At 40.6% G+C, this 21470-nt stretch overlaps 1 protein-coding gene across 9 annotated transcripts in view; it reads left to right on the top strand.

Annotated features, from left to right (window-relative positions):
• The window catches only part of NDRG3 (NDRG family member 3), a 59243-nt gene that overhangs the window by 7810 nt on the left and 29963 nt on the right, over positions 1 to 21470 (top strand). For all 9 annotated transcript variants that reach the window (XM_030288998.4, XM_072917043.1, XM_072917041.1 and 6 more), the window contains exon 2: positions 18561 to 18665. In XM_030288998.4, the coding sequence (XP_030144858.1) occupies positions 18609 to 18665 (57 nt within the window). In that variant the 5' untranslated portion in view covers positions 18561 to 18608. The remainder of the gene's footprint in view (positions 1 to 18560; positions 18666 to 21470) is intronic.

Genomic DNA, 21470 nt, shown 5'->3' with positions numbered 1-21470 from the left:
ACCTGCAAGGAAGTTAAAAACCTTTGCTGATCTGATTTCCTTAGGGACGATCCTGGGTCTTCTGAACTTCTGTGGTGGCATTCTGGGAAGCATAGAGGTGCAGGGATAAAAAAATGCTGTCATATTTGCTTCCCTTCCCCCCTCCCCCCCCACCCCCTCATCTTACTTTCTGATATATCTATACTTCAGGTTAAACGGAAGATTTTTTACAATTTAGTGTTTTAATTATTGGACTGAATGATCTTAGAGGTCTTTTCCAGTCTTAAGGTCATGCCACCTTTCTGGTCCCTCTCTGGCCTGAGACAGTCATACCAAAGCAGTAATGGACTTCTTGTGCCTTTCTTAACCAAGTGTTTTTTACTAGTTTTGTTTGGTTGGTTTCCTGTTGATGTTGAGTATGTCCTCATTAATTCTTTGTAAATGCATAGGAATATTGGCAACAGTTTCCAAATTTTAGGTAGCCTGACACTCCTGTATCCAGGTATTTGAGCAGTTCTTGATAGCTGGGAAACAACAGTGTCAACACCAGGCCTGCCTGGTCATGTGTACTCCAGGAGCTTCACAAGAATAATGAATCCATCAAGCCCTTTGGATAGTGAGTGAGCTTACACTGTGAGAAATGGCTTTTTTTGTGACATTTGGTAGTAATCGCCTAAATGAAGTGTTTTCAAGGCGGAATTCTAGGCCACTATAACTATATGTATGCTACACTCACACCAGTATAAAAATGTCTTTGAAACTATTGGCAGAACTTGCCATTTGGTTTCTCAGGAGGGCCTGTGTCTATTCCACATGAATGCATTCCATTTCTGGCAGTGGTTTTAGGTGTTAGAAAATTATATTTCCTTACTGAACATTGTTTTCCTTGGCAGTACAGTGACTTCTGGAAACATTTAAGAAATCTGTCATTCTGCCTTTTTTTTTTTTTAATATTATTAACTGTGATATCCTGAGGGAGCAGAATTTCTGTAGGAATTCCTGCATCAGCAGTGAAGAGCGGTTGAGAATAGGCAGTGCAGAAGCAGCTTTTGCAAAGGGACAGTGAGCTGAGTGCTTGTGTCAGTTGGGGCTGAACTTCAGGAAGTGTCCTCAAGAGCTGGTTTGATCTGGGAAAAAAACTTTCATCATCTTTTTTCCTTGTTTAAAAGAATGTTTTGTTGAGGTTGCAAAAAAGCCCAAGACAACCTTCAAATGCCAGCTTTGGAAATTGTGTTGCATATGATTTCTCAGACAGATGGAGGAGACATTCACTGAGCATTATATTATCTTTTTTTGTCAGTAGTAGAAGCGTAATGCAAGTTTTTCCTTGGATCTTAGAAAAGATAAATTCTTTTTTCCCTCTTGACTGTAATTGTTTTATTTTTCTTTATTAAAGGCAGGAGTTTCTTAACAATAAAAGCACTAAAACAGCCAGAGAAGCCTGTGCTCTCCTTAAAAAAAAGGAAGAAATAAGAAATAGGATAAAGTCCCTTGTATGGTATAGTAAGCTTTGGAGAAATTCACAGTAGAATAGAAATATGAATATAAAATTATGGATAAATGCAGGAGAAATACTCTCAGTACTTCATTTTAATAAAATAAAAACTGTTTAGGCACATATTGCTCAGCCATTTAGGGAGGTTTCCACTATACTAATCTCTGTGCTTTCTTTCATTTGTAGGTAGTAGTTGTTGGGGGAAAACAAGTTGTGGCTTGAAACGTATTGTGCCAGAAAGCTTAACTTGTTACCTAAGCATTAATTTTCTGAACTGAGAAGTGTTGTAATGCAGATATCTTGCCTTCCAATAGTTTTATTCACTGATGTAATATATTATTGTTTTCTCAGATCTCTAGCCTTCAACTGTTCTGGGCTATGGATTGATTATAAACATGGCACGTATGCTGCTATTTTTATCCTGTCTCCCTGTCAAAATGAACTGCTTATATAGAAGCCATCATCAATCACCTTGTTGGCCTTAAAATGACTTAAGCAAATAGTCTTTGTATTGTCAAAACATTCTGTATGAAAAGGCTCACAGAGTTTAAATACTTATCTTTAAAGATTTCATTTAGTGAAGTCTGAAGTATTTTTATCCTGTCCTAAATCACTAGACTCAAATTTTCTTTTGTGTTTTTAAGGAAACACCAAGGTTTCTGAGCAGCAGTGATTCCAGGGTCTGGGACTTAAGCTTTCAAGACTGGCACTTACCTTTCCATCCGTCAAGGGACTTGTTCCATGCCCTTTGTCCCCGTTTCCATGCAGCAGGGTTTAATAATTTGTGTGGCTCAGAGGTACAGGGAAAGCCAGGTTGTGGGGAGCAGAGGTGCCTCCTTCTAGTGTCTTCTGGTGCTTCTGAACTACTGGGTGCAGTTGCAGCAGGAAGGGGATTTCTTTCTCTTGTCTGGCCAAGCAGACAAGGCTTGCAGTGGTTTCTGAGCAGCTATTAGAAAGTTCCATCCTTATTTTACTGGTATGCCTGTATACTCCTAATTTTTAAGAGATGATCAATCACATCTTAACAATGACAGCTACTGCTTCTCCCTCTGAGCACCTGCATTAGCACAGTCACCCTCAATCTGGTAAGAAGCTTGGTTGAGCAGTGCTGTGTTGTCTCTCTCATGCAGTGGCTAGATAAAGAGCCATGACTTTTATTACTGCTGATTGCATAGTAGAAGGTAGAAAATAGCTTTCAATCAGTGATGGTGAGGACTCGGTTTTCCTCCAAACAGGCTGCAGAGACATTGCAGGAGAAGTAGCTTTGGAGTGTTTACCCCTTTCTTTCAGGGTTTCTCCCCTGATTACGTCTTCATTTGAAGGAAAATCAAAACATTTAATCTCTTAACTGACATGAATATTTAACAGGAGTGTATCAGGTGCCATTGTATTGGGCTACAATGGAAATTGTTGGTCCCTTCATCAAATGCAAAGTTATTTCACGCTGACTCAAAAGATCCCAAGAGAAACAAGACTACTTAATCCCAGTGTGTGGTTTGGTGAAGGAGTTGTGGAGAAAAATTTGTGTTCCTGTGCTAAACAGGAGGTTCAGACAGATCAAAGAAACTGATCTCTGACTTCACTGTATTGAGTAATAGTGACATAAGAAGCATTGCCTGAAGGTCCAAAAGAACAAGAGTACAGCCTAGAAAGGGATCATGATGAACTTAATCAACTAAACCAGATCAAGCCATTGTTTTGAAAATAAATGAATGCCTGAGCCTGTGATGATTCCCTCTGCACCCTTTGTTTCATAAAAGCTCTTGAACAAGGAGAGAAATGTAGGACTTCTCTGCAGTGGATGGACACTTTCTCTTTGCAGCACCTAGAGTACCTCATACACAAATGGAGCAAATGTACAGAAAAGGGCTCATTAGAAAACAAAAAAGTTGTAGTCAACTTGAGGTCAAGAGAAGAGTATATGAGCATAAGATTTAAAACTATGTAATAAAATATTTTTAATGAAATTCCCAACTCTGGGAGTGGTGGGCGAAGCAGGGCATTATGTCAAAGGTTGCATAAACATTTATGAAGGTTTGTGGCAGTATTAAGGCATATTTCCAAAGAGAAACTCTGATGTATCTCCTTGAGGAAGTCCTATAAAGCAGTAAAATCATATGAATAATCAACACTGGAGCTCATTATCAGCATAATCTGGCAAACTCTTGAGTATAAGAGAATTAGAAAAGAGAGGGAGTGGTGATGGGAGAGCAAAGGCATGGAATTAGAAGAGAGAAGGAGACATTAAACCGTTTAGGACTTTGCACCTTGGAAGGAAGCCACTGGGAAGACAAAGGGAAGTAATAAAGCTTTATGAAAGAGTGACTGGTGCACGAGGTCAGTGAAGAATAACTGACATTTGAGACCGTGAGGGCTATTGGGACATCCAATAAAAATATAGCTATAATCAGACAGATGGAAAATTTATTTTATTTATTGCCAGAGAATGATGTGGAAGCCAAAAACACAGCGAAGTCAAAGTTGGAGAAAGAAACTGAAGACAGATGACATTTATTTGTATCAATAAACCTACATTATCATTGTTAGCTCTGAGGAAACATGAAAAAAAATCCTGTGGCACTAAGTGATAAAGTAGCATTTTAAATTCAGCAGTGAAGTAATGCAGCTGAACACCAGCTACCACTGTATTGTACAGTGATGAGCTCTGAATTTCTTTTCCATTCAGAGGCAGAACTGGGGTTTATAATAGGCAGCTCTATCAAAATACTATTTAATTGTTTAGCAAAGCAAATTGAAGGTTAGATGCTCGTGGAAAACTAATAGTGATCATACTAGGAAACAGTGGTATGTAAGCTCACAGTGCAGCTGTGTTGTGAGTGCTGCATGAGTTCTAGTCCCATCGCTCAAAAGACCCACTGAAATTGGGAGAGATTCTGAAAAGGCTGATATGAATGATCAAAGGTGTACAATGAGTTCCTTGTAAAGAATGATAAATAGATCAAAGCTCTTCAGTTTCAAAAAGATGTCTTTGAAGAGGATATGATGGAAGTACAGTCTTAGCAGCATGGCATGTATGTGAACCTATTAGTCACTGTCTCTTTTGATAAAAAAAACTAAGACCACCAAATGGAAATAATAGATTGCAGGCTCAAAACAAAGTGAGATATTTCTAAAGTGGGAGCAGGACCTCCTCTTCGGGCATCAAGTCTTTAATCTGTTGGAACAATTCCCTGGATTTAAGCTGATTTATTCTGCAGTTAACACTTCATCAGAATGCTGTTCATGGAGCTTTGTAAGCTTAGCTCTAGAGCTCTGTGCACAAGAGAAATCCTTTCAAACGATGGAGTAGGTATATGCAGCCTGGCAGGCTAAAATGGCCCTTCTGATCAGTTTTCATTGGGAAAATCGGTACAACTTCTCAACAAAATATTATAGTAGAAATACCTAGTAAAGTCAAATACAGTTCTTGCAGCTCAGGACATACAGCCTCACCTTGTGTCTGATGTTTTCAGGTTGCGATTGGAGTATTAAAACTCTTGTGGCAGCAAGACCTAATATACCCTCTTTGTCTGACCATGAGCTGGGAAGGTGGCACTTTCTTATGCTGTAGTGGTAGTTCCAGCTGCCTCTACTACGGAAATAATATGACATTAAAATAGCAATCAGTTCCAATAGTGTTATTTTCAGATTGTTCCACAGGAGCTGGAAAAGCAGGTGGTTTTGGATTAATGGAAACTGGACATGGCTTCAGTGTACAGGTACTATTATTTCTGGTTTGTTACCTGTGGTTTGTTGTGTTTGCATATTTATTGGCAGAATTCATTTCTTGCAGTTTTAGGCTGATTTAGCACCTTGCTAAGCATTTCTTTATTGAACTGTAAAGACAAACTTCACTAACTTAAATTCATAAAATGCTCAAATGAACTGTGGTTTTGAGTTGTGTTTAACATCTACTTCTGACCTGCAGAAGGGCATCTAGTCAGAGAAGCATGTCATTATTTCCAGTTCATTAAATAAAAGCTATGACCTTAATCTGCAAATCCTTGTGATATTTGGAGTTTGAAAGAGTAGGGAGTGGAGTGGTGGAGTCTGCTGGTATTGCTGAGCTAACCCCTCATGGTCGCTTGTGTTAGGATGTGGTCTCAAGGACCTTGTGTCTCCTTGGGGACACTTTGCTCCTGAACAGAGCACGGCTGTGCTCAAGACTGAATCTGACTCTTGAGGTGCTGAGGAAATGTTCAGTGGTAGAGTTATTATCATTTTACTTTCAAAGTGTTGTTATGATCCAGAGTAATTGTATTACTGAGGTTTCACAGATAATTACATGTCCTGTGCTCCATGGGTGCTTTCAGACCTCTGCTTTCAGACTAGTCAGCTAAAACTCATTAGCTGAAATTGCTGTGGACAAGGCTCCAAAGAGTACCCACGCTTTGGTTCCCTCATGGTGGCTTAAACGAATATGATACTCTTTACAATTGGGTTTGGTGCCTGATTGTACCACAGCTCACCTGACTGTCTTTCTTACATCTTATGTATGACTACCCTTCTTCAGAACATTTAAAATATTTTCTGAGGATTTTTTTAGATACCCCAACTATGACATTGCAATACTGGACATGGGGTATGTAATGCAGCTGCCATTTTCCAAAAGGATATGGCAGTGAAGCTTGGAAAGGGAGGAAAAAAGAGTAATGTTGTAATGAATAAAATAAACACAGAAGTAACTAGGGCTTTCATTTTATGTCTGAGATGCCTGCATCAGCTTAAATTCTGCTTAAAGTTTAATATGGGAGAAATGTGCAAGTAATGTTATGGAAAGGAAATACTACACCAAGTAAAAGTGATAATTTCTCTCCAGGTGAGTGTTGGCAGGCCAGCCTGTCTTTAGAGAAGGTTTTGTCAGGCTTTTGTAGGGTTGAGGCTGGTGTTCTTATCCTTGCTGTTTGCTAAGGGCATTGGAAAGTTCCTTCCCTGGACAGCCTGTGTGGGCAATGGGAGTTGTGACTGCTCAGAGCTTTTCAAGTAGTCTGTCAGAAATAGTTAGTTTTTGATAAAATCTTCAGGGTGTGTTACTTTATATTGCATATTTTGGGGGATTTTTGTAATAGTGGGGTAAAAGAGTATTCTGTATATAATAGATCAAGCTCTCGATAATTTTTGTGACTCAAGGAAGGAGTCACAAAATTTCACAGGTGATTTCATGGGTGAGGCTGCCTTTCTGTTCTTCTGCAGCACAAAGTGTGAGAATAAATAACTGCTGTGTTCACAAGGAACAGCAGTGTTTCAGTGCACTGGAGAAGAAGCTTCTACAGGACTCAGGAGAGACAGATGCTGCCTAAGTACAGATGGATGTACAAGCCAAGGTGAATTATTGTCAGGTGCTCTTCTTCTGCCATATCCTAGACATTTGCTCTTGAACTGAATCAGACTAGATAACGCCCTACTCATATCTTGCACAGGTCTTCACATGTTCTTTTTCTGGAAAGTATTGAACACTTTCCAGAGTTGGCAATCAATTTAATATTGAGCCTGTTATTTTGATATATTAACATCTGCCCTGAAAATTTTACCAGGAAATTAATTTCTCTTCCAACTATGCCTTTAATGTAAAGTATCTGAGTTGACTCCCTATTCATTATAAAACAGTTTTAGAAAGGGAATTTTAAAATTCTTCTGATGTGTTCATTTTATTTTTTCTTTTTATTCTGGCCTGTGATATTTTCAGGTTAAAAATCTCATTGATTTTTAACCACTTGCAGCAAAAAAAAAAATCCCATTGGATAAAAGGAAACTATTTTTGCGATGAGAATGCTATGTAATGCTAGAATCTACATCCTTGGAGATTTTCAAATCTGTAAGGCCCTGAACAACTGGATCCAGCTTTGAAATTACTCTTGCTTGGAGAATAATCTCTTCTCCAGAAACCTTGCCATGTTCCTGTGTGCTGTCCTTACCTGTGAAAGATGCTGTGAGCAGGCTTCTGAGAAACTTCCTCTTAATTCTTAGTTGAGGAATTTAGACTTTGGTGTCAGTTTTTTCCTTCACTGTTGCTTTGGTGTAGTACATCCTCATCTCATGCTGATTTCTAGGGATTGAAATCAGGAATTGAACGGCTGTAACCTAGTCTTTCTAAACATGGAGGGGTTGAACATGAAAGCCATGTGATGGTTCACATTTATTCAGGACTAGAGTATTAGAACTAAATCAATTGTATTGAGATCTTCAGTTAGTTTTGAAAGAAGTAAAATCTTTGTGGTTTAACATCTTCAGGGGTCTGTTTACAATAACTGCTTATCCTAGTCAGCAATTGCCCTTGGGATCATGGATTTCCATCATAAGATATGCGATGCGAAACTGTCTTAAGCTTGTGAATGTTTGCTGTATCCCAAATATACCAAACTGAATTTCACTTAATAGGAACCACCTTGACTTGCACTGTTATTTCTTAATGAAAACTAAAGTCCAAGTTGGTCTAACCCATGGACTTCAGTGTGGAGAATTTTGGGTGAGGAAAAAAGAAGTTATTGCTTTTACCTCATAGATATTGCAAGCCAAAGCTATATAGATTCAGCTTACCTTTCTAAAAACTGATCTTTTTTTGGTACAAGTTGTTTACCCAGTACAGTTCACACAGTAGATAACTTTGGTTTCTTATTTTGATCACTCAGATTTTAACAGGAATTGGTGTGGGGGTAATGAGGAAAGGGAGGGAAAGAAGGATGGAGAAAAAGGGAAAGAGAGGTTCTGTTAGCATTTTAGGAAGGCAAGGCCTTGGATCCTAGAAGTATAGGAGGATGTGCCTGCTGGACTTCTGCAGATCTCAGGCAGTAATGACCAGAGCTTTTGCAGGAAGAGCTCAACTCGCAAGCAGCCAGAACCAAGAACATCCACTGGAAATCGGTAGAGAGCAAATTGGGTTTGGGTGACCATGGAACTTGGTGAGTAGGTCAGTTTCCTCCTTAGGCCTATCTAAAAAAATTTGGGAAGGCATGTTTGGTACAGAGTGCCATCTTTGGCTTCCAGCTGCTTGCAGAAAAGAATTCCTAATTCTATGAAAAACATCACTTGCATTCTAATGGTATTTTAGGTATTTGCTTTATATGCAGTTTTATAACTGACTTCAAACACAAGTCATTCTTATGAGCGATGTTTGGCTTAAGTAGCTGGTGTTTTCTGTCCTGTCTCTATTGTATTTATGCAGGTGTTTGCAAACTACCGCTGTAATTTGTAAGGGAGGCTGCTTACAGTGGCTGAAAGAAAATGTGGTCCATTGCTGCATCACAGAATCACAGACTGGTTTAGGTTGGAAGAGACCTCAAATACCTTATTTCAACCCCTGTGCCATGGGTAGGGATACCTTCCATTAGATCAGGTTGCTCAAAGCCCCATCCAACCTGGCCTTGAGCACTTCAAGGGGTGTTTCTACTCTCTGTGAAATAAGACATTATTACTTCATTTATCAAAAGGTTTCTATCCATTTCAGAAACTTATAACATGAATGTCCATGCTGATGTCTACTCAGGTATTCATTTATAGCCCTAGTGATTTGTATCCACAGAGCACTGTGAAGACTCTAGTGAGTTTGTGCTTATATTTCCCTACCCTTTTGTATGTGATCATCAACTTAGACTGCAGGATTTGGAAGCAGTTCCAGAGGTCACTACATGTCTGGTCCTCATTACATGACTTGGTTCTAAAGTTTATGGGACTCTCTGATAGGCTCTTTCAGCTCACTAAGCTAGCAAAAAGCTAGCCTGGCAAAAAGTCTGCATTACACCAGCTCATGTTGCAGTCAAGCATGCCAGACCCCAAGTCAGGGTTTGGGGCCTGGCTGCAAGGGAAGCAAAGGAGAGAGTTTAAGGGTCTGGGTTTTCTTTCAGAGGCTGTGAAGTGAAACTCTTGTTCCTCCATATGTCCTGAAATAATACCCTACAATAAGGCAACTCAAATTAGCGAAATTAGACTTCTGTCCTATGTTCTGTATACACTCTCTCTAGATGGATTAGATTTATCATACCCTGAAGCTAAGTGCAGACCCCTGCATATCATCCATCAGTGTCCTGAGCGTGTAGGTACGTTATCTGCTCTCTGATGCAGCTGAAGAGCTAACACTGCCCAGACACGTAGTTTCTAACAATCCAACCTCAAATCAAGATACTTGACAGATTTAGAAAAAAAGATGGCACATGAGGAGCCTTTTCATCAGTCAGTTCACTGATCCAAGTGAAAGGTAGCCCTGGAAAAAACACATGAGAGAGAGGGTAAGGAGATCTGATTTGCCATGTTACAGCATAATCATCAGCCTGGTGCAAGGGAAGGAGAGGTAGGAAGTTCTGTCTGGTGTAGGGAGGGAGAACAGGAGCATCCCTTTTGGCAGAAATTCACAATTGTTTTAAATGAGTAATGAAATTACCTCCTGAACAGGTCCTGAATTGTCTGTCCTGTATCCATTACTGTTTTTAAGTGTGCTAAGTGAAGTGGCTTCTCCTGGCCAGCTGCCTCAGGAGGGACATGCAATTCAGCCTGACATACACAGGGATGTTTTCTGCTCGAAAGCAAATTTACAGACTGGAAATTATGGAAGGGACAGCTGTGTTGCAGTCTCAATGAGTCTGAAGTAATGGCACTGATACTTGACAAGAGATTGTCCTTCAATGACAGAGGTTGGGCCAAAAAGGAAAGAGCTTGTTCTGAGAACTCAAGGAGCAGTACTACACACATAAGAGGAATATTTTGTTAATGAAGATGAAAGGACAAAAAGCATATAATAAAAATCTTATTTTAGCAATTTATTTTTCATACAATGTGGTCTTAAAATTTGTCAGTCCTGTGAATGCCCCTTTTGCAAGCAGCCTGCAGCTAGAGCAGATTAAGACAGTCTTCTATGTATTTCAATATTCTTACTAATAATCAATATTTAATATGAACAATATGTATTTGCTGCGATAAAATGTATGAATTCTCCCACATCCACCATGGTGGATGACTTGGAATTGGAGCTGTTGAAGTGTTTGTTCAGCTTTTGCCTGGAAGTATACTACTTTCCAATGGCCAAAATATTTTTTTTTTCAAGTTTGAGTGAAGAAGAAAAGCTGCAAAGACACTAGAAGTGATTTAGATGTATATACATGTACAGCACAGTGAAAGGCTCTTCTTTACCTGAATGAACTGAACCAGAAGCATTTTTGTCCTCTTAGCTGCTGAGGAGCAGAACTATTTTTTCTTCCTGATCTTCTTCCTGTCTGTGATGATTTATAAGTTTGGTTTATCCAGACTACACATATATTTGTGTGTGTGTATTACACTGTTCATGCAAAAAGATCACCTTCACCAGTGAATACGTTACTATGTTGGATTTAGGTTCTACAGTTTATATATTTGAGTGAACACAAAGTTTAAATAAAAGTTACTCTGCAAATTTTTTCTTATGCATTTGATTTCAATATTTTTCTTCTATCCCAGTAGCACCCCACACAAATGAACTAAAAAAATCAATCAAAATTGCATTAGAAAATATGAAAACTGAGGTCTAACTAATTCTTTGTTTAGCTATACAATAACTTAAACACTGGTTCCTCACAGACAGCAAAAAGGCTCAGTTTGGTGGAATAGTTTGGGTTGAAAGGGCCCTTTAAGTCCTTCCACTAGAGCAAGTTGTTCCAAGCCCCATCTAACCTGGCCTTGAGTCACTGCAATTAAATGTTTAATGAAAATGCAACTTTTTCAATAAGATAAATAAAATGCAAAATCAGCATTTCAGTAAGTTGAAAAGTGGTATTTAATGATAAAAATCATTGTTCAAATCTCATTTAAACATATTTCAAATCCACTTTGCTCTGGAATGCTTTACTTTGCTCCATGCAATATGTATTCACATTTGATTAATTTTTTTTTCATTTAAAGTGTGAAAACAGTGGGTTAGTAGGAAGCATGGCTGAAATGAAGCAGAAACAAGCTTGAAAATAAAACTGCAGAGGAAATTGAAGGATCTGGTGGAAAGCAGTCAGATTTCATCATAAGCTGCTTAAAAGCATGTTCCTGCTGAAGACAGCATTTTCCCCACTTGGGTGGATGTGTCCTGGGGAGCAATTGAGGTCAGCTACACATAGTAAGTACTGAAGGGTAGGGACACAGGACAAGGGAGGAGATGGCAGGAGGAGAAGGTGCTGTGGATGCCTTGATGGTGACAGTGCTGATCAAATCAAAAAAGCAAATCAAAACTCATTTGGATAAGCATCTAGCCAAAACCCTCAAGAGCCCTCGCTCGCGCAGGTTGGATCTCCTGAGCTACAGGGCTAGTGGTAGTAGTTAACCTAGTAGATGTGAAAGCATGTTGGAACAGATCCATGTGAACGTGTCCTTCACCCTCAAACTGGCAATGAGGGGTCTGTGGTTTAGTCTGAGCTGTGTGAGCTCCGACACTGGGTAACACCAGTATTGCTTTAGTGTGATGCCATGTTTGGGCAGGAAAGGACATGTGAGTAACATGACTTGTTACAGCTACAGCTGGTCTGAAGCTGAAGAGATAAATTTGGCCATAACAGAAACCCAGTTTGGCCAGCCTAGTTTGTTATAGAAGTAAACAAGTTCCCGGGTGAGGCAGGGCTGGGTTGGATTGGAACTCGAACTGGGGGCGCCAGCCACGCCCATCAGTCCTGAATGCAGACATATCATTGGCCAGTAGGCTGGGCAGTGCTGAGAGCTCGACCAATCAGGTGTCAGCTGTGGGAGTTTTGAGCCCCCTGTAAAATGGAGCATCCATCAACAAATCTTGGCTGTTGTTGTGTGACCTTTGGTGTGCTCAGTCGTGTGCCTGTCTCCAAAACTGTGACCCATATGTAATTGTGACTGGTAGTAACAGTCACAGCTTATTTCATTTGCCTTGGGGAGAAGGGAAATGCTGCAAAACTGTTTGGAAGGGATGCTATAATCAGAACAGACTCTGTTTCAAAGACAATAATTTGCACAAATTTCATCGCAGAAATTTTTCTTTCCAGTTTAGATCCTGGGTATCACCACTCTAAAACTTACTGGACTGTCCTGTATAGGGGAGCTCAGCATAGTTCAGTGTTTTCATGGGCACTGGTCCAGGTATATGTAAAACACTTCAAAGACTTTTACAGCATTCTTGCTTAATCAGCCCTGTAGTCAATGCCTGTTAATTCAGGCAATCGGCAGGAGCAGTGTCCTGCTTGCTGAGCTCAGTTACACCTATGGCAGTATAACATTGCTTTTAATTAAAATTGGATTAATCCAGAATTAACAGAAAGCTGGGCACAGACCTTTTCCTTACAAAACCTTTGTTAAATGTAGGTCTTGTTTAAACTCCTTAGAAATTATATGCACCAGCTGACAGTTCTGTCCTAGGTGTAGCTCAGGTTCCAGGGATGTAAAAGAATGGCTTAGGAAGCTGCTATTGCTTTGCTCAAGTGCAGTGATTCCTTAAAGAGTTAGGAATAAAACAAAACACTTTTGAGACAATATTAGTATAGGAGGTAATATACAGGCTGGTTTTTATTGGGGGCCTCCAGGGGCAGATATGGAAAACTGCCAACCCCCACATAGGGTGAATACTGTTTTGTAAGTTTATCAAATTAGCATAATTGACAAGAATCTCCTATTAGAAGCACAGGTAGTTCCTCCCTGGTTCTACCCTTTTCTGATTTCTTCCCCTCCTTAGATAAGAACTAAACTTCGTTTATGAAAATGTGTCTCGAAAACCTTGTTTCAGCCTTGGCTCCCAGAGAACCTAATCTTGGGCCCCCAGGGCTTGGAGCTTCTGGAATGTGTTTTGTCTTTCTGCCTATCAGGGTAGGGAAGAGTACTGGAGTTAGCTAGGAGCTATATAACTATGCAGCAATAATCTACAGAGCTACAAATATATATTAAGGGTAATATAAAAGCAAAAATCATTTTGGCAACAGTGAAACCTGGGACTGCACTGGTGAAGCAGAACACAGTTTCTTTCTGCAGGCACACAGTTTATCTTGGAGGTGGAGCACCATGTGGCACGGTTCCAAAATACATGAGCTGGAATGCAAAGTGAGCAACCTTGGAAGATATTTAGAAACTGAATTTGGGCCCTTTGTCTCTTTCTCTGGAAGTTTATCATGTCAGCCAGCATTTTAGTATAGAAAACAGAGTAGCCTGTGCAGGTTTTGGGAAGCACACTACTGTCTAGAGGCTTGCACAGGGTAGAGGAGCAACAGAACAGGAATGCCCAAGGGTCTCAAGGCCCATAAATGAAAATTAGCTGAGATCTATATGCCAAGACTGTGGTCTGCCTGGCCAGGCTGAGGAGCCCTGTCAGGTAGCTGGTTTTCACGTCTATGGGAGAGCAACACAGGAGGCACAGGAAGTGAGAATCCCCTTATACAGAAAGGGAGGAGTTGCAGTGGAGAGCTACACAGCAAAATGGTTCAAAAAATAAATGCAGTAAGCCTGCAGACCATGGGTGGTGTACTTTGGTTCTGGCATGGGTTGTAAGCTGTGGGATTGTTCCCATCTTCCTTTGCATACCTGGGAGCAACACTTCTGCTTTCCATCTTATAAGATGTAGCTGGCTTGTCAGGGAGTGGTTCTCTGGAACCTTACCCAGACTGTTATGGCTGTGAGTCCCTAGAGAGGAGCTTCTTCAGCTTACCCCTGTTGTCTGCCAAATGAGGGAGCATATGTGTAGGTACATTTAATGCCATGTTTTGTAGCATAGCTTGACAACTGATGGGTGTAATTTTGCCTCAGTGCGGTTAATATACGAAGTAAGAGTGTAAGTGGCTATGGAGGTGACACATTGTAAGCTATAGTTAAATTGAGGTGAAAATCCAAGAATTTTTAGACTCTGAATGCAAGGTTTTGTTGCACTGAGTTCCTAAATAGTGTGAAGAGATTGTACCTCCATAAGAAAACATTTGAATTCAAGATGCAGCTCTTGCAGCTCCTAACCCTGCAGGAAGCAGTTGTGCCAGAGCTTCAATGACCAGAAAGCAGAGCCTCAGAACCTGCAGATATTGCAGCTCACACTTGGTAGGTCCAGGCCTGTAGTGCTCATGCTCTTGACTACTGAGCTTAATTCCAGTTTCTTTATTTGTATTGAAATGAGGTAAATTGAGATCAGCCTTGTCTTAGAGTAAACATGAAAACACATATTTAAGATCTTATTTATAGGTTGATGGTTTCTTTCTGGGGCTCACCTGCCTTGTTTTTTTTTTTAGCCTTCTGTTTTCTACCCTGATTCTAGTCTCTGTGCTTAATAATTCACCACATCTTTCCTGGATTCTTGTCTTAGTGGTTTTCAAAGAATATAGAATCTGCTTCAGCCTTTAGGGAACCTTTGGAGAGGGATAGACAGTTTCAGCTGGGGGGATTTGAGTGTATTTATAGTAATATATAAATAGAAGCAAGAGGAATACTTGCAAAGCAAGTGGTACTGGGCCATTTATAGAAAAAAAAAAGTGTGATTTATACATGGATTGTTTCAGGTGAACCTTTTGCTTTGCCTGTGGCCTGTCTTCTACAAAAGGCTTTTCAGTGTTATGAATATTTATGCTGCTTTGTTGTGGTATTTTAAACTTGCTTTCAGCTTATGAAATGACATGTTTGTCTCTTTAAAAAATAGGAGGAATGGAGGGAGAGAATTGGCTCCTAGAGCTTTTCCAAGTAGTCTTTAGAATGGTTGGAAGAGAGGATAGCCCAGCTAACCAACACCCCACCCTTTCCTATGCCTCTGCACTTGGAGATGGGAGATGTGTTCTACAAAGGTCTCTCTACTACAAAGCATCCTTTTTTTTGAGAATTTTTGAGGCCTTTTTTGCTCAAATGTGCCCATTTGCTATGTTTCAAACCAAAACACATGTTACTGTTGGCATAGCAGGGTGCTTAGGTGAAGTTATGGCAAATAGTCATATAGAGCTAGTAGATTCCATGCTGTAATGACAAATTACCCAGATGTAATCTAGGGCAATCACACTGAGCTTGGCGCGATCTTGGGAAAAGTATGTGCATCTCCAATAGAATACCTGCTGACCAGAATAAAATGAAGTGCTGAGCCTGTGTCAGCCATTTTCTGGAGAGCTCACTAGTGAGTGGATTGGGAAGAGCTGGTTCAGCAAGCTAAAAAAGCTGCTTGCAAGGAGTAATGCTGACCCCCTGTACCTTTTTATTCAAAAAGCCTTCAAAAAACTTTACAAGCTAGGTGAATAGATATAGAATCAAAATGTTTAGAAAAAAATCCACCATCTGAGGCTGTGCAGGTTTAATCTTTCTGTGTGATTTTGCTCTCAGTTGAACAGTTGTCAGTGACTTCCTGGCTCACCTAAGTATTTTGGCCCCACTGGACGGACCCTTCATAGTTCTTACTTCTGGGTGAGAATGTGCTATGAGCTGAGAAGCTTCCCAGGCTGACTGTGCTGCAGACTCTCTGCAAAGCAAGTCTCTTACTCTTCTGTGAACTTCCCTACAGAGATTTTCACAGCTATTTGAGCCCAGCTGGTGTTAAGGAAGGTTGTCTCTTCTGTCTCAAGGAAGTTTCATATAAATCTCAATACCTAAATCAGCAGCCCTTTTTTGTTGCTGTCCAGCCTGCTTTAAGGAAGGGGCAGCACATATTGCACATTATGGCTAACAGCTGCTGCCCTAGAGAACCTCCTTCCCTTGAGACAGCATTTGGAGCAATAATGGACTAGGAAGATAAACATCAGATTAATTTCAGAGTTGTTTCAATATTGTTTCTTGTGTGCGCTGTAGTTGTATTAAATCAAAGTTAATGAGATAAATGCATTTGATAATCCTTGCTTTGAACCCCTACTAGGTTTTTATTTTTCTCATGTAATAAATGATTAACAATGTAGTGCATGGGTACAAAATGTGTGTCATTCCATCTCTAGAGTTTGCACACTTCATGGATGTGCCTGTATTGACATCAAACAGTGTACCGGGCAGATTTGTGTAGGATGCATCTCGGGCCTCTCTGGGACTTTGTATAGCTCAGGGGAAACTAGAAGAGATATCTGCAAGGCTGTAGCAAAAGTTTCTTTGAGCAATCTAATGCAGAGCAGTTGGTACTCTGAGGTGTTCTTTGGTCAGCCACAGCTCAGTAGAGAGGTGTTATTATATTGGTGTTCTCCTTCTCTGTAGACTCTGGTTTAGGCAAAAATGCAAGGTGTGAACCCAAGGCTCAGGAAAACTCCTACGTGTATAAAAACCCACAGAGAATGGTGGCAGGTGTGTACCAGTTTTTTCATTCCTTTGGGTAGAGTGGACAACTTCTTTGTCTCTTGGGTGACCCCAAGAATAAGCATGACCTTCTTGCCTGCCACCAGTAGGTGTCTTTTCAAAGGAGCATAAGAGAAGGAATATGCTCTCCAGCTAATAAGGTGAAGGTGGTCATTCTAGCACTGTGTCACCTGTCTGCACCTTATCTTCAGATAAGCTTTGTGATGCTTGTTTGAAATTCCTTATGTGTCTGTAGCCTCATGTGATGCTGTTCTGGAGAGAACCTGGTAGATGTTGAGCTCTTGATCAGTCCCAGTGTATATGGAAGTTGTTAGAAATATTTTTTTTTTATTCCATAATATCTTAGCAGTATAACAGTAAAGAGCTTTCCTCTGGGGCTTACAGTGAGGTACATAATGGCTCTTACTCCTCTTTTGAATAAAAATTCATTGTGGAGTAAGGGGGTTGTCACCTATAGATTAACTGATTTCTTGGAACTTTCACAACTGGTATGTTTTACAGCAAAAAAAAAGTCAGAAAAAGAAAAATAATTGAGTTTCCCAAAGCAAAGGGGCTAAAAGAGACAGATGTTCCTATGGCTGATTTTCAGAAGGAAAGGCATTTTGTTTTTATTTTTTTTTCATGACAGACTGGCTTCAGCCCCCAGCCAGTGTTAGTTCTGGCACAAAGGGTGCAGCTTTGCACAGCATCTGGGGTGAAGGGGATCCCTCCTCCCCAGCTCATGTTTGTGTTGAATTAAGGTGGGTGGCAAACACAATTGTTATTTTTCCACTCTTTTTCTTCTGTGGTTAGTAGCCTGTAATATCTTAGTCAAAGAATATTATTTGTGACAGTATTCAAAGGTACTTTCCTGGCACACTCAGCTGATGCCCAGGAAGTCCACCACATGCTTACTTCTGTTCCATCCCATGAAGTTGATGGCTTCATTTATTTCAGCTGCAGTAATAGGTACAATTTTCCTGAACAACCATGTAGTCTGCACCATCAGGTGTGATCATCTCTTGCCAGAGCCGTTTTTATGTTGCTTGCAGGTGCTTGCACTAGAAATTCTTCTGTCTGGAAACACAGCTAGAGTGTCTAGAGTAAAAATTAAATGCCTTGTAAACTCAGCCATATTATTCTTCCATCTTCATTGCTGTATTTATACTCAAAGATTTCTCCTCTGGTTCTGTGGTGGCAGCAATTTCCCACAGACATATGGCAGCTTCTTATACTGTTGATTACATTTTTTTCTTTCCTTTGCTGACTCTGCACCATCTGATAGAGTGATGGTTTGGGCTGCCAAGCTAACAGTGTTGTCTGCACATGTTCCACTGGAGCAGCACTATCTAGGGCAATTTTTATATCTCACCTTGTACAGCAAGGGCTGCCCTGAGTTCTAGACTCTCTTATGTTCTGCCAGCAAAGGACCGTGGATCTCCACACCTCTGTCTTCTGTGTGTGGATGTGGTTTTGGCTGTATGTCTCAGGAATACAGCACAGCCTTGCCTTTGGTAGCAGGATGCTGGGGTTTGGGTACGTAGGGCATGGCAGGGGAAGTCAGTATTGCCACATATTAAATAGTTTTTCACTCTGCTGATCAAGTAATTTCCAGTTTATTTCCAGACAAGCTATGGCTGAAATACCAGCAATGCATGGAAGTAGAAGCAGTTTCTCACTTGAAAGACCTGAGCTTTCAGGGGCAGCTTTCAGTGGGCAGGGCAAGGAGTAACCAGACTGGCAGTGAGAGCAGCACAGGTTTGCCTTCTGCATTTACAGGTGCTTTGTGTTGCATCAACAAGCAGCTTCTTGCAGGCTTAATTTGGAGCACAGACAAGTCTAATGAAAAATATTTCAGCATTCTTTGATTAGCTTATCTTGTAATGCTGTTTCTAACAATATGCCTTTGTTTCAGAATCCCTATTTGCTGCTTTGAGGATTAATTTGCTCTGCTTCCAGCACAATGGATGAACTGCAGGATGTTCAGCTGACAGAGATCAAGCCACTCCTGAATGACAAGGTAATGCTGGCTGCTGCTTTGTCCTCACAGGTGTACTCGGGATTACTTTGTGTCTGGCAAGGAGCTCTAGCAGCCAGAATCTGTCCACAGATTGAAGTACCTTAAGCACTGAAACCCAGTAAATTCTTCCCCACTCTGGTAATCTACCACCACCCACTCTTCCAAAGTCTCTGGGAAAGACAGACCACCACAATTCAGGTAATTTTGTAGTCCTGGCCAAACAGTATGTTGTGTCTGTACCGAGGATTTGCAAAGGCTGAACAGCAATTGGAATGGTGATCCCATTCCTGACCTAGTGTAGCTGTAGAACCCCTAATAAGTTTCTCCTTGTTAGAGAAGTGCTGTATTGTGTCCTGGTTTTTATTTGGTTTTGAGTTGTTGTTGTTTGGTTTGGTTTTTACTTTTTTTTTGTTGAAAATATTCTGTCTTAAATGATCCTTTAGTGCTTTGATCCCTAAAACAGCCCTGTCTCCTTCAATTTAGTAATGGAGAGTAATTTCCTTTTAATGTGTGCAGAGCCCAGTTAGAGCAGCCCAGATTTATGCAATACTGAGACTTTGGAAAATCATTGTATTGCAGTAGCTGTTTGTCTTTCACTCTGTCTTCTATGGGCTGGGGAAGAGCCATTTGGGCTCAGTGGATTCTGCCACAAACTGTTGTCGAGAGTGCCTAAGTTCATTACAGGCAAGATCTAGCATCTTGCATCTGCAAACTGATTATGAGCAATGTGGTTTGGTCACTTTCCATAGCTCACAGCCAAGTCCAGTGGTGTGGGTATGAGTTCCTAAGGCTTTGCTCTTTGATGGCTGATGATCAGGACCTGGCTTGTGCTGCCAAGGGCTGTCTGTGGTGCTTTGTCCACTCGCTGTGTGCTTGCAGAAGACTGCATTATCCTCCACAAAATGGGTGAAATTTCTGGAATTCTGCTATGTTTTAACCTGTACAGATTAGTTTTTGCTAATTTCTTTAGTGTTCTAGCATATCTGTTTTTAGTATCTGTGAAATCTAAAAACTCAACTGAAATCTGCAGTCCAGCTGCCTGATCTGACAGACTAGTGCTGACTACTGGGCTTCCATTATTTTTTAAAAAAATGTTTCCTGGAAGGGTGAGTCTTGAAAGTACAAAATCAGTGTAGATCAGCAAATAAAAATATGGAATACAGGCTTTGAGGGCAGTTTGTAATTTCAAAACAAGAGATAAACATTTACAGAAGACAAGCTTCCTAAATGCAGTGGCCCAGATCTTGCTCATGATTCTCCTGGGATTTTCTGTGTTTGAACTGGGTAGATTGCCCTTGCTTCAGTTAGCTGACCTAAGTAAGAGACATTGAGATGTGCCAAATCAAAGTGGTTTGCGCTTTATAAGTTTCCAGTCTTTCTGTCAAGTGTTGCCTGGTCAGCCCCATCCAGTTCTTGCTGTGGTGTCCATTGTGGTTCAAATGCAGAGTGCTCACCCAAACAGAACGCCAAGTGGTGTTAACCAGGGTGCAGAAGGGCACACAGAGAATGATTACTTCTTTGCTTGACTCAGTGTTGAAGTTACAGGAAATATATAGTATCTCAGTAGGGAGAAATATGAAGGGTAGCTCAAGAACCATCTTCACTACTACATGGGAAGAGAAGTATGCTGTGGCTCTCCTTTTCACACTTTTACCGAAATGAGGGCCTCAGACCTTCCAAGGTCTGGCCTTTATTAAGGCTTTCAAGCTTGAGATAATATATGTGTACTTTTTAGGCAGTTTATGGAGCATGAGGGTATGGTGCAATAACCTACCATTCTGTGCAACATAACAGAGTCCAAAATCTATTGAGGTGGCAGTTCACTAAGTTTTTTACTGACCACCCACTTTAGATGTAGGAGTTTGAGCCAGCATGGTTTAATGGCCAGAAATAGTGCAGTAACACTCTTAAGGTGCTAATGAGTGAGTGCTCATGAACTCCTCAGACACAAAGGCTACTGTACACAGAGAAGGAGCTCTGGTGTCTCAGACTCTTAAACCAGTGGAATTGCCAGTGGAAGTGGAAATGGGTTGTATCTTGTTCACTTGTCTGAGCTATAGGTGGACCACTGAGTCTTGGCTTTGTTCTGCCTCAAATCAGCAAAAAGTTACAAGCTTGACTTTTGAAGAATATAAACACTGTTTTGTTTGTGTGTAACTTAAGCCTAATATCAAGTGCAGTAAAGTAAAATACTTTATGTTTGTTCACCTCGTTGAGGCTTACTAAAATGCAGTGACTTTTTACTGGGGAAGCAAAGGAACTTCAAATGTTCCCATTTAGTTGAAAGAGAGAGGAAAAGAGAGTATTGCCTGATCAGAAAAACTATCCCAGTGACACTTTATTATTCTGGCACCTTTGATTCCACTTAATTCAGCCTCAGTTAAAAGTTACTAAAATGTCAGAGCCAGATTCAGGAAATGAAATGGGCAGCCCTTAGACTGGGTTGAGTCAGCTGAGCCAACTCTGTGCTTTGAGGTGCAGCTATGGCATGTTCAGAGGCTTGAAAAACTTGCCTTAAAGTTTCTCAAATTAAGGCAAGGAATAAATGGTTTAAAGTCAGATTTTCAGTGTGTTAAATCAAGTATGTGAGTCAGGGCATGTCAGCATGTCAGCTTCTTTTGCCTCATAGTATGCCTTGACAACAAGCAGCCCAATTCAGAGCCTCATTCCTTGCTTTGTGTCATTTCATCCCTACTCACTTGGGGAATGTCAGACTTTTCTAAATACAAATTCAGATCACCTTCTTACTCAGGATTTAGTGGGTTTTGCTATGTCCTGCTCAAAATGTGGCCACAGTTCCATACT

This window comes from Taeniopygia guttata, chromosome 20, assembly GCF_048771995.1.
Source record: "Taeniopygia guttata chromosome 20, bTaeGut7.mat, whole genome shotgun sequence".
NCBI classification, from domain to species: Eukaryota; Metazoa; Chordata; class Aves; order Passeriformes; family Estrildidae; genus Taeniopygia; species Taeniopygia guttata.
This window is presented reverse-complemented; position numbering and strand designations above follow the sequence as displayed.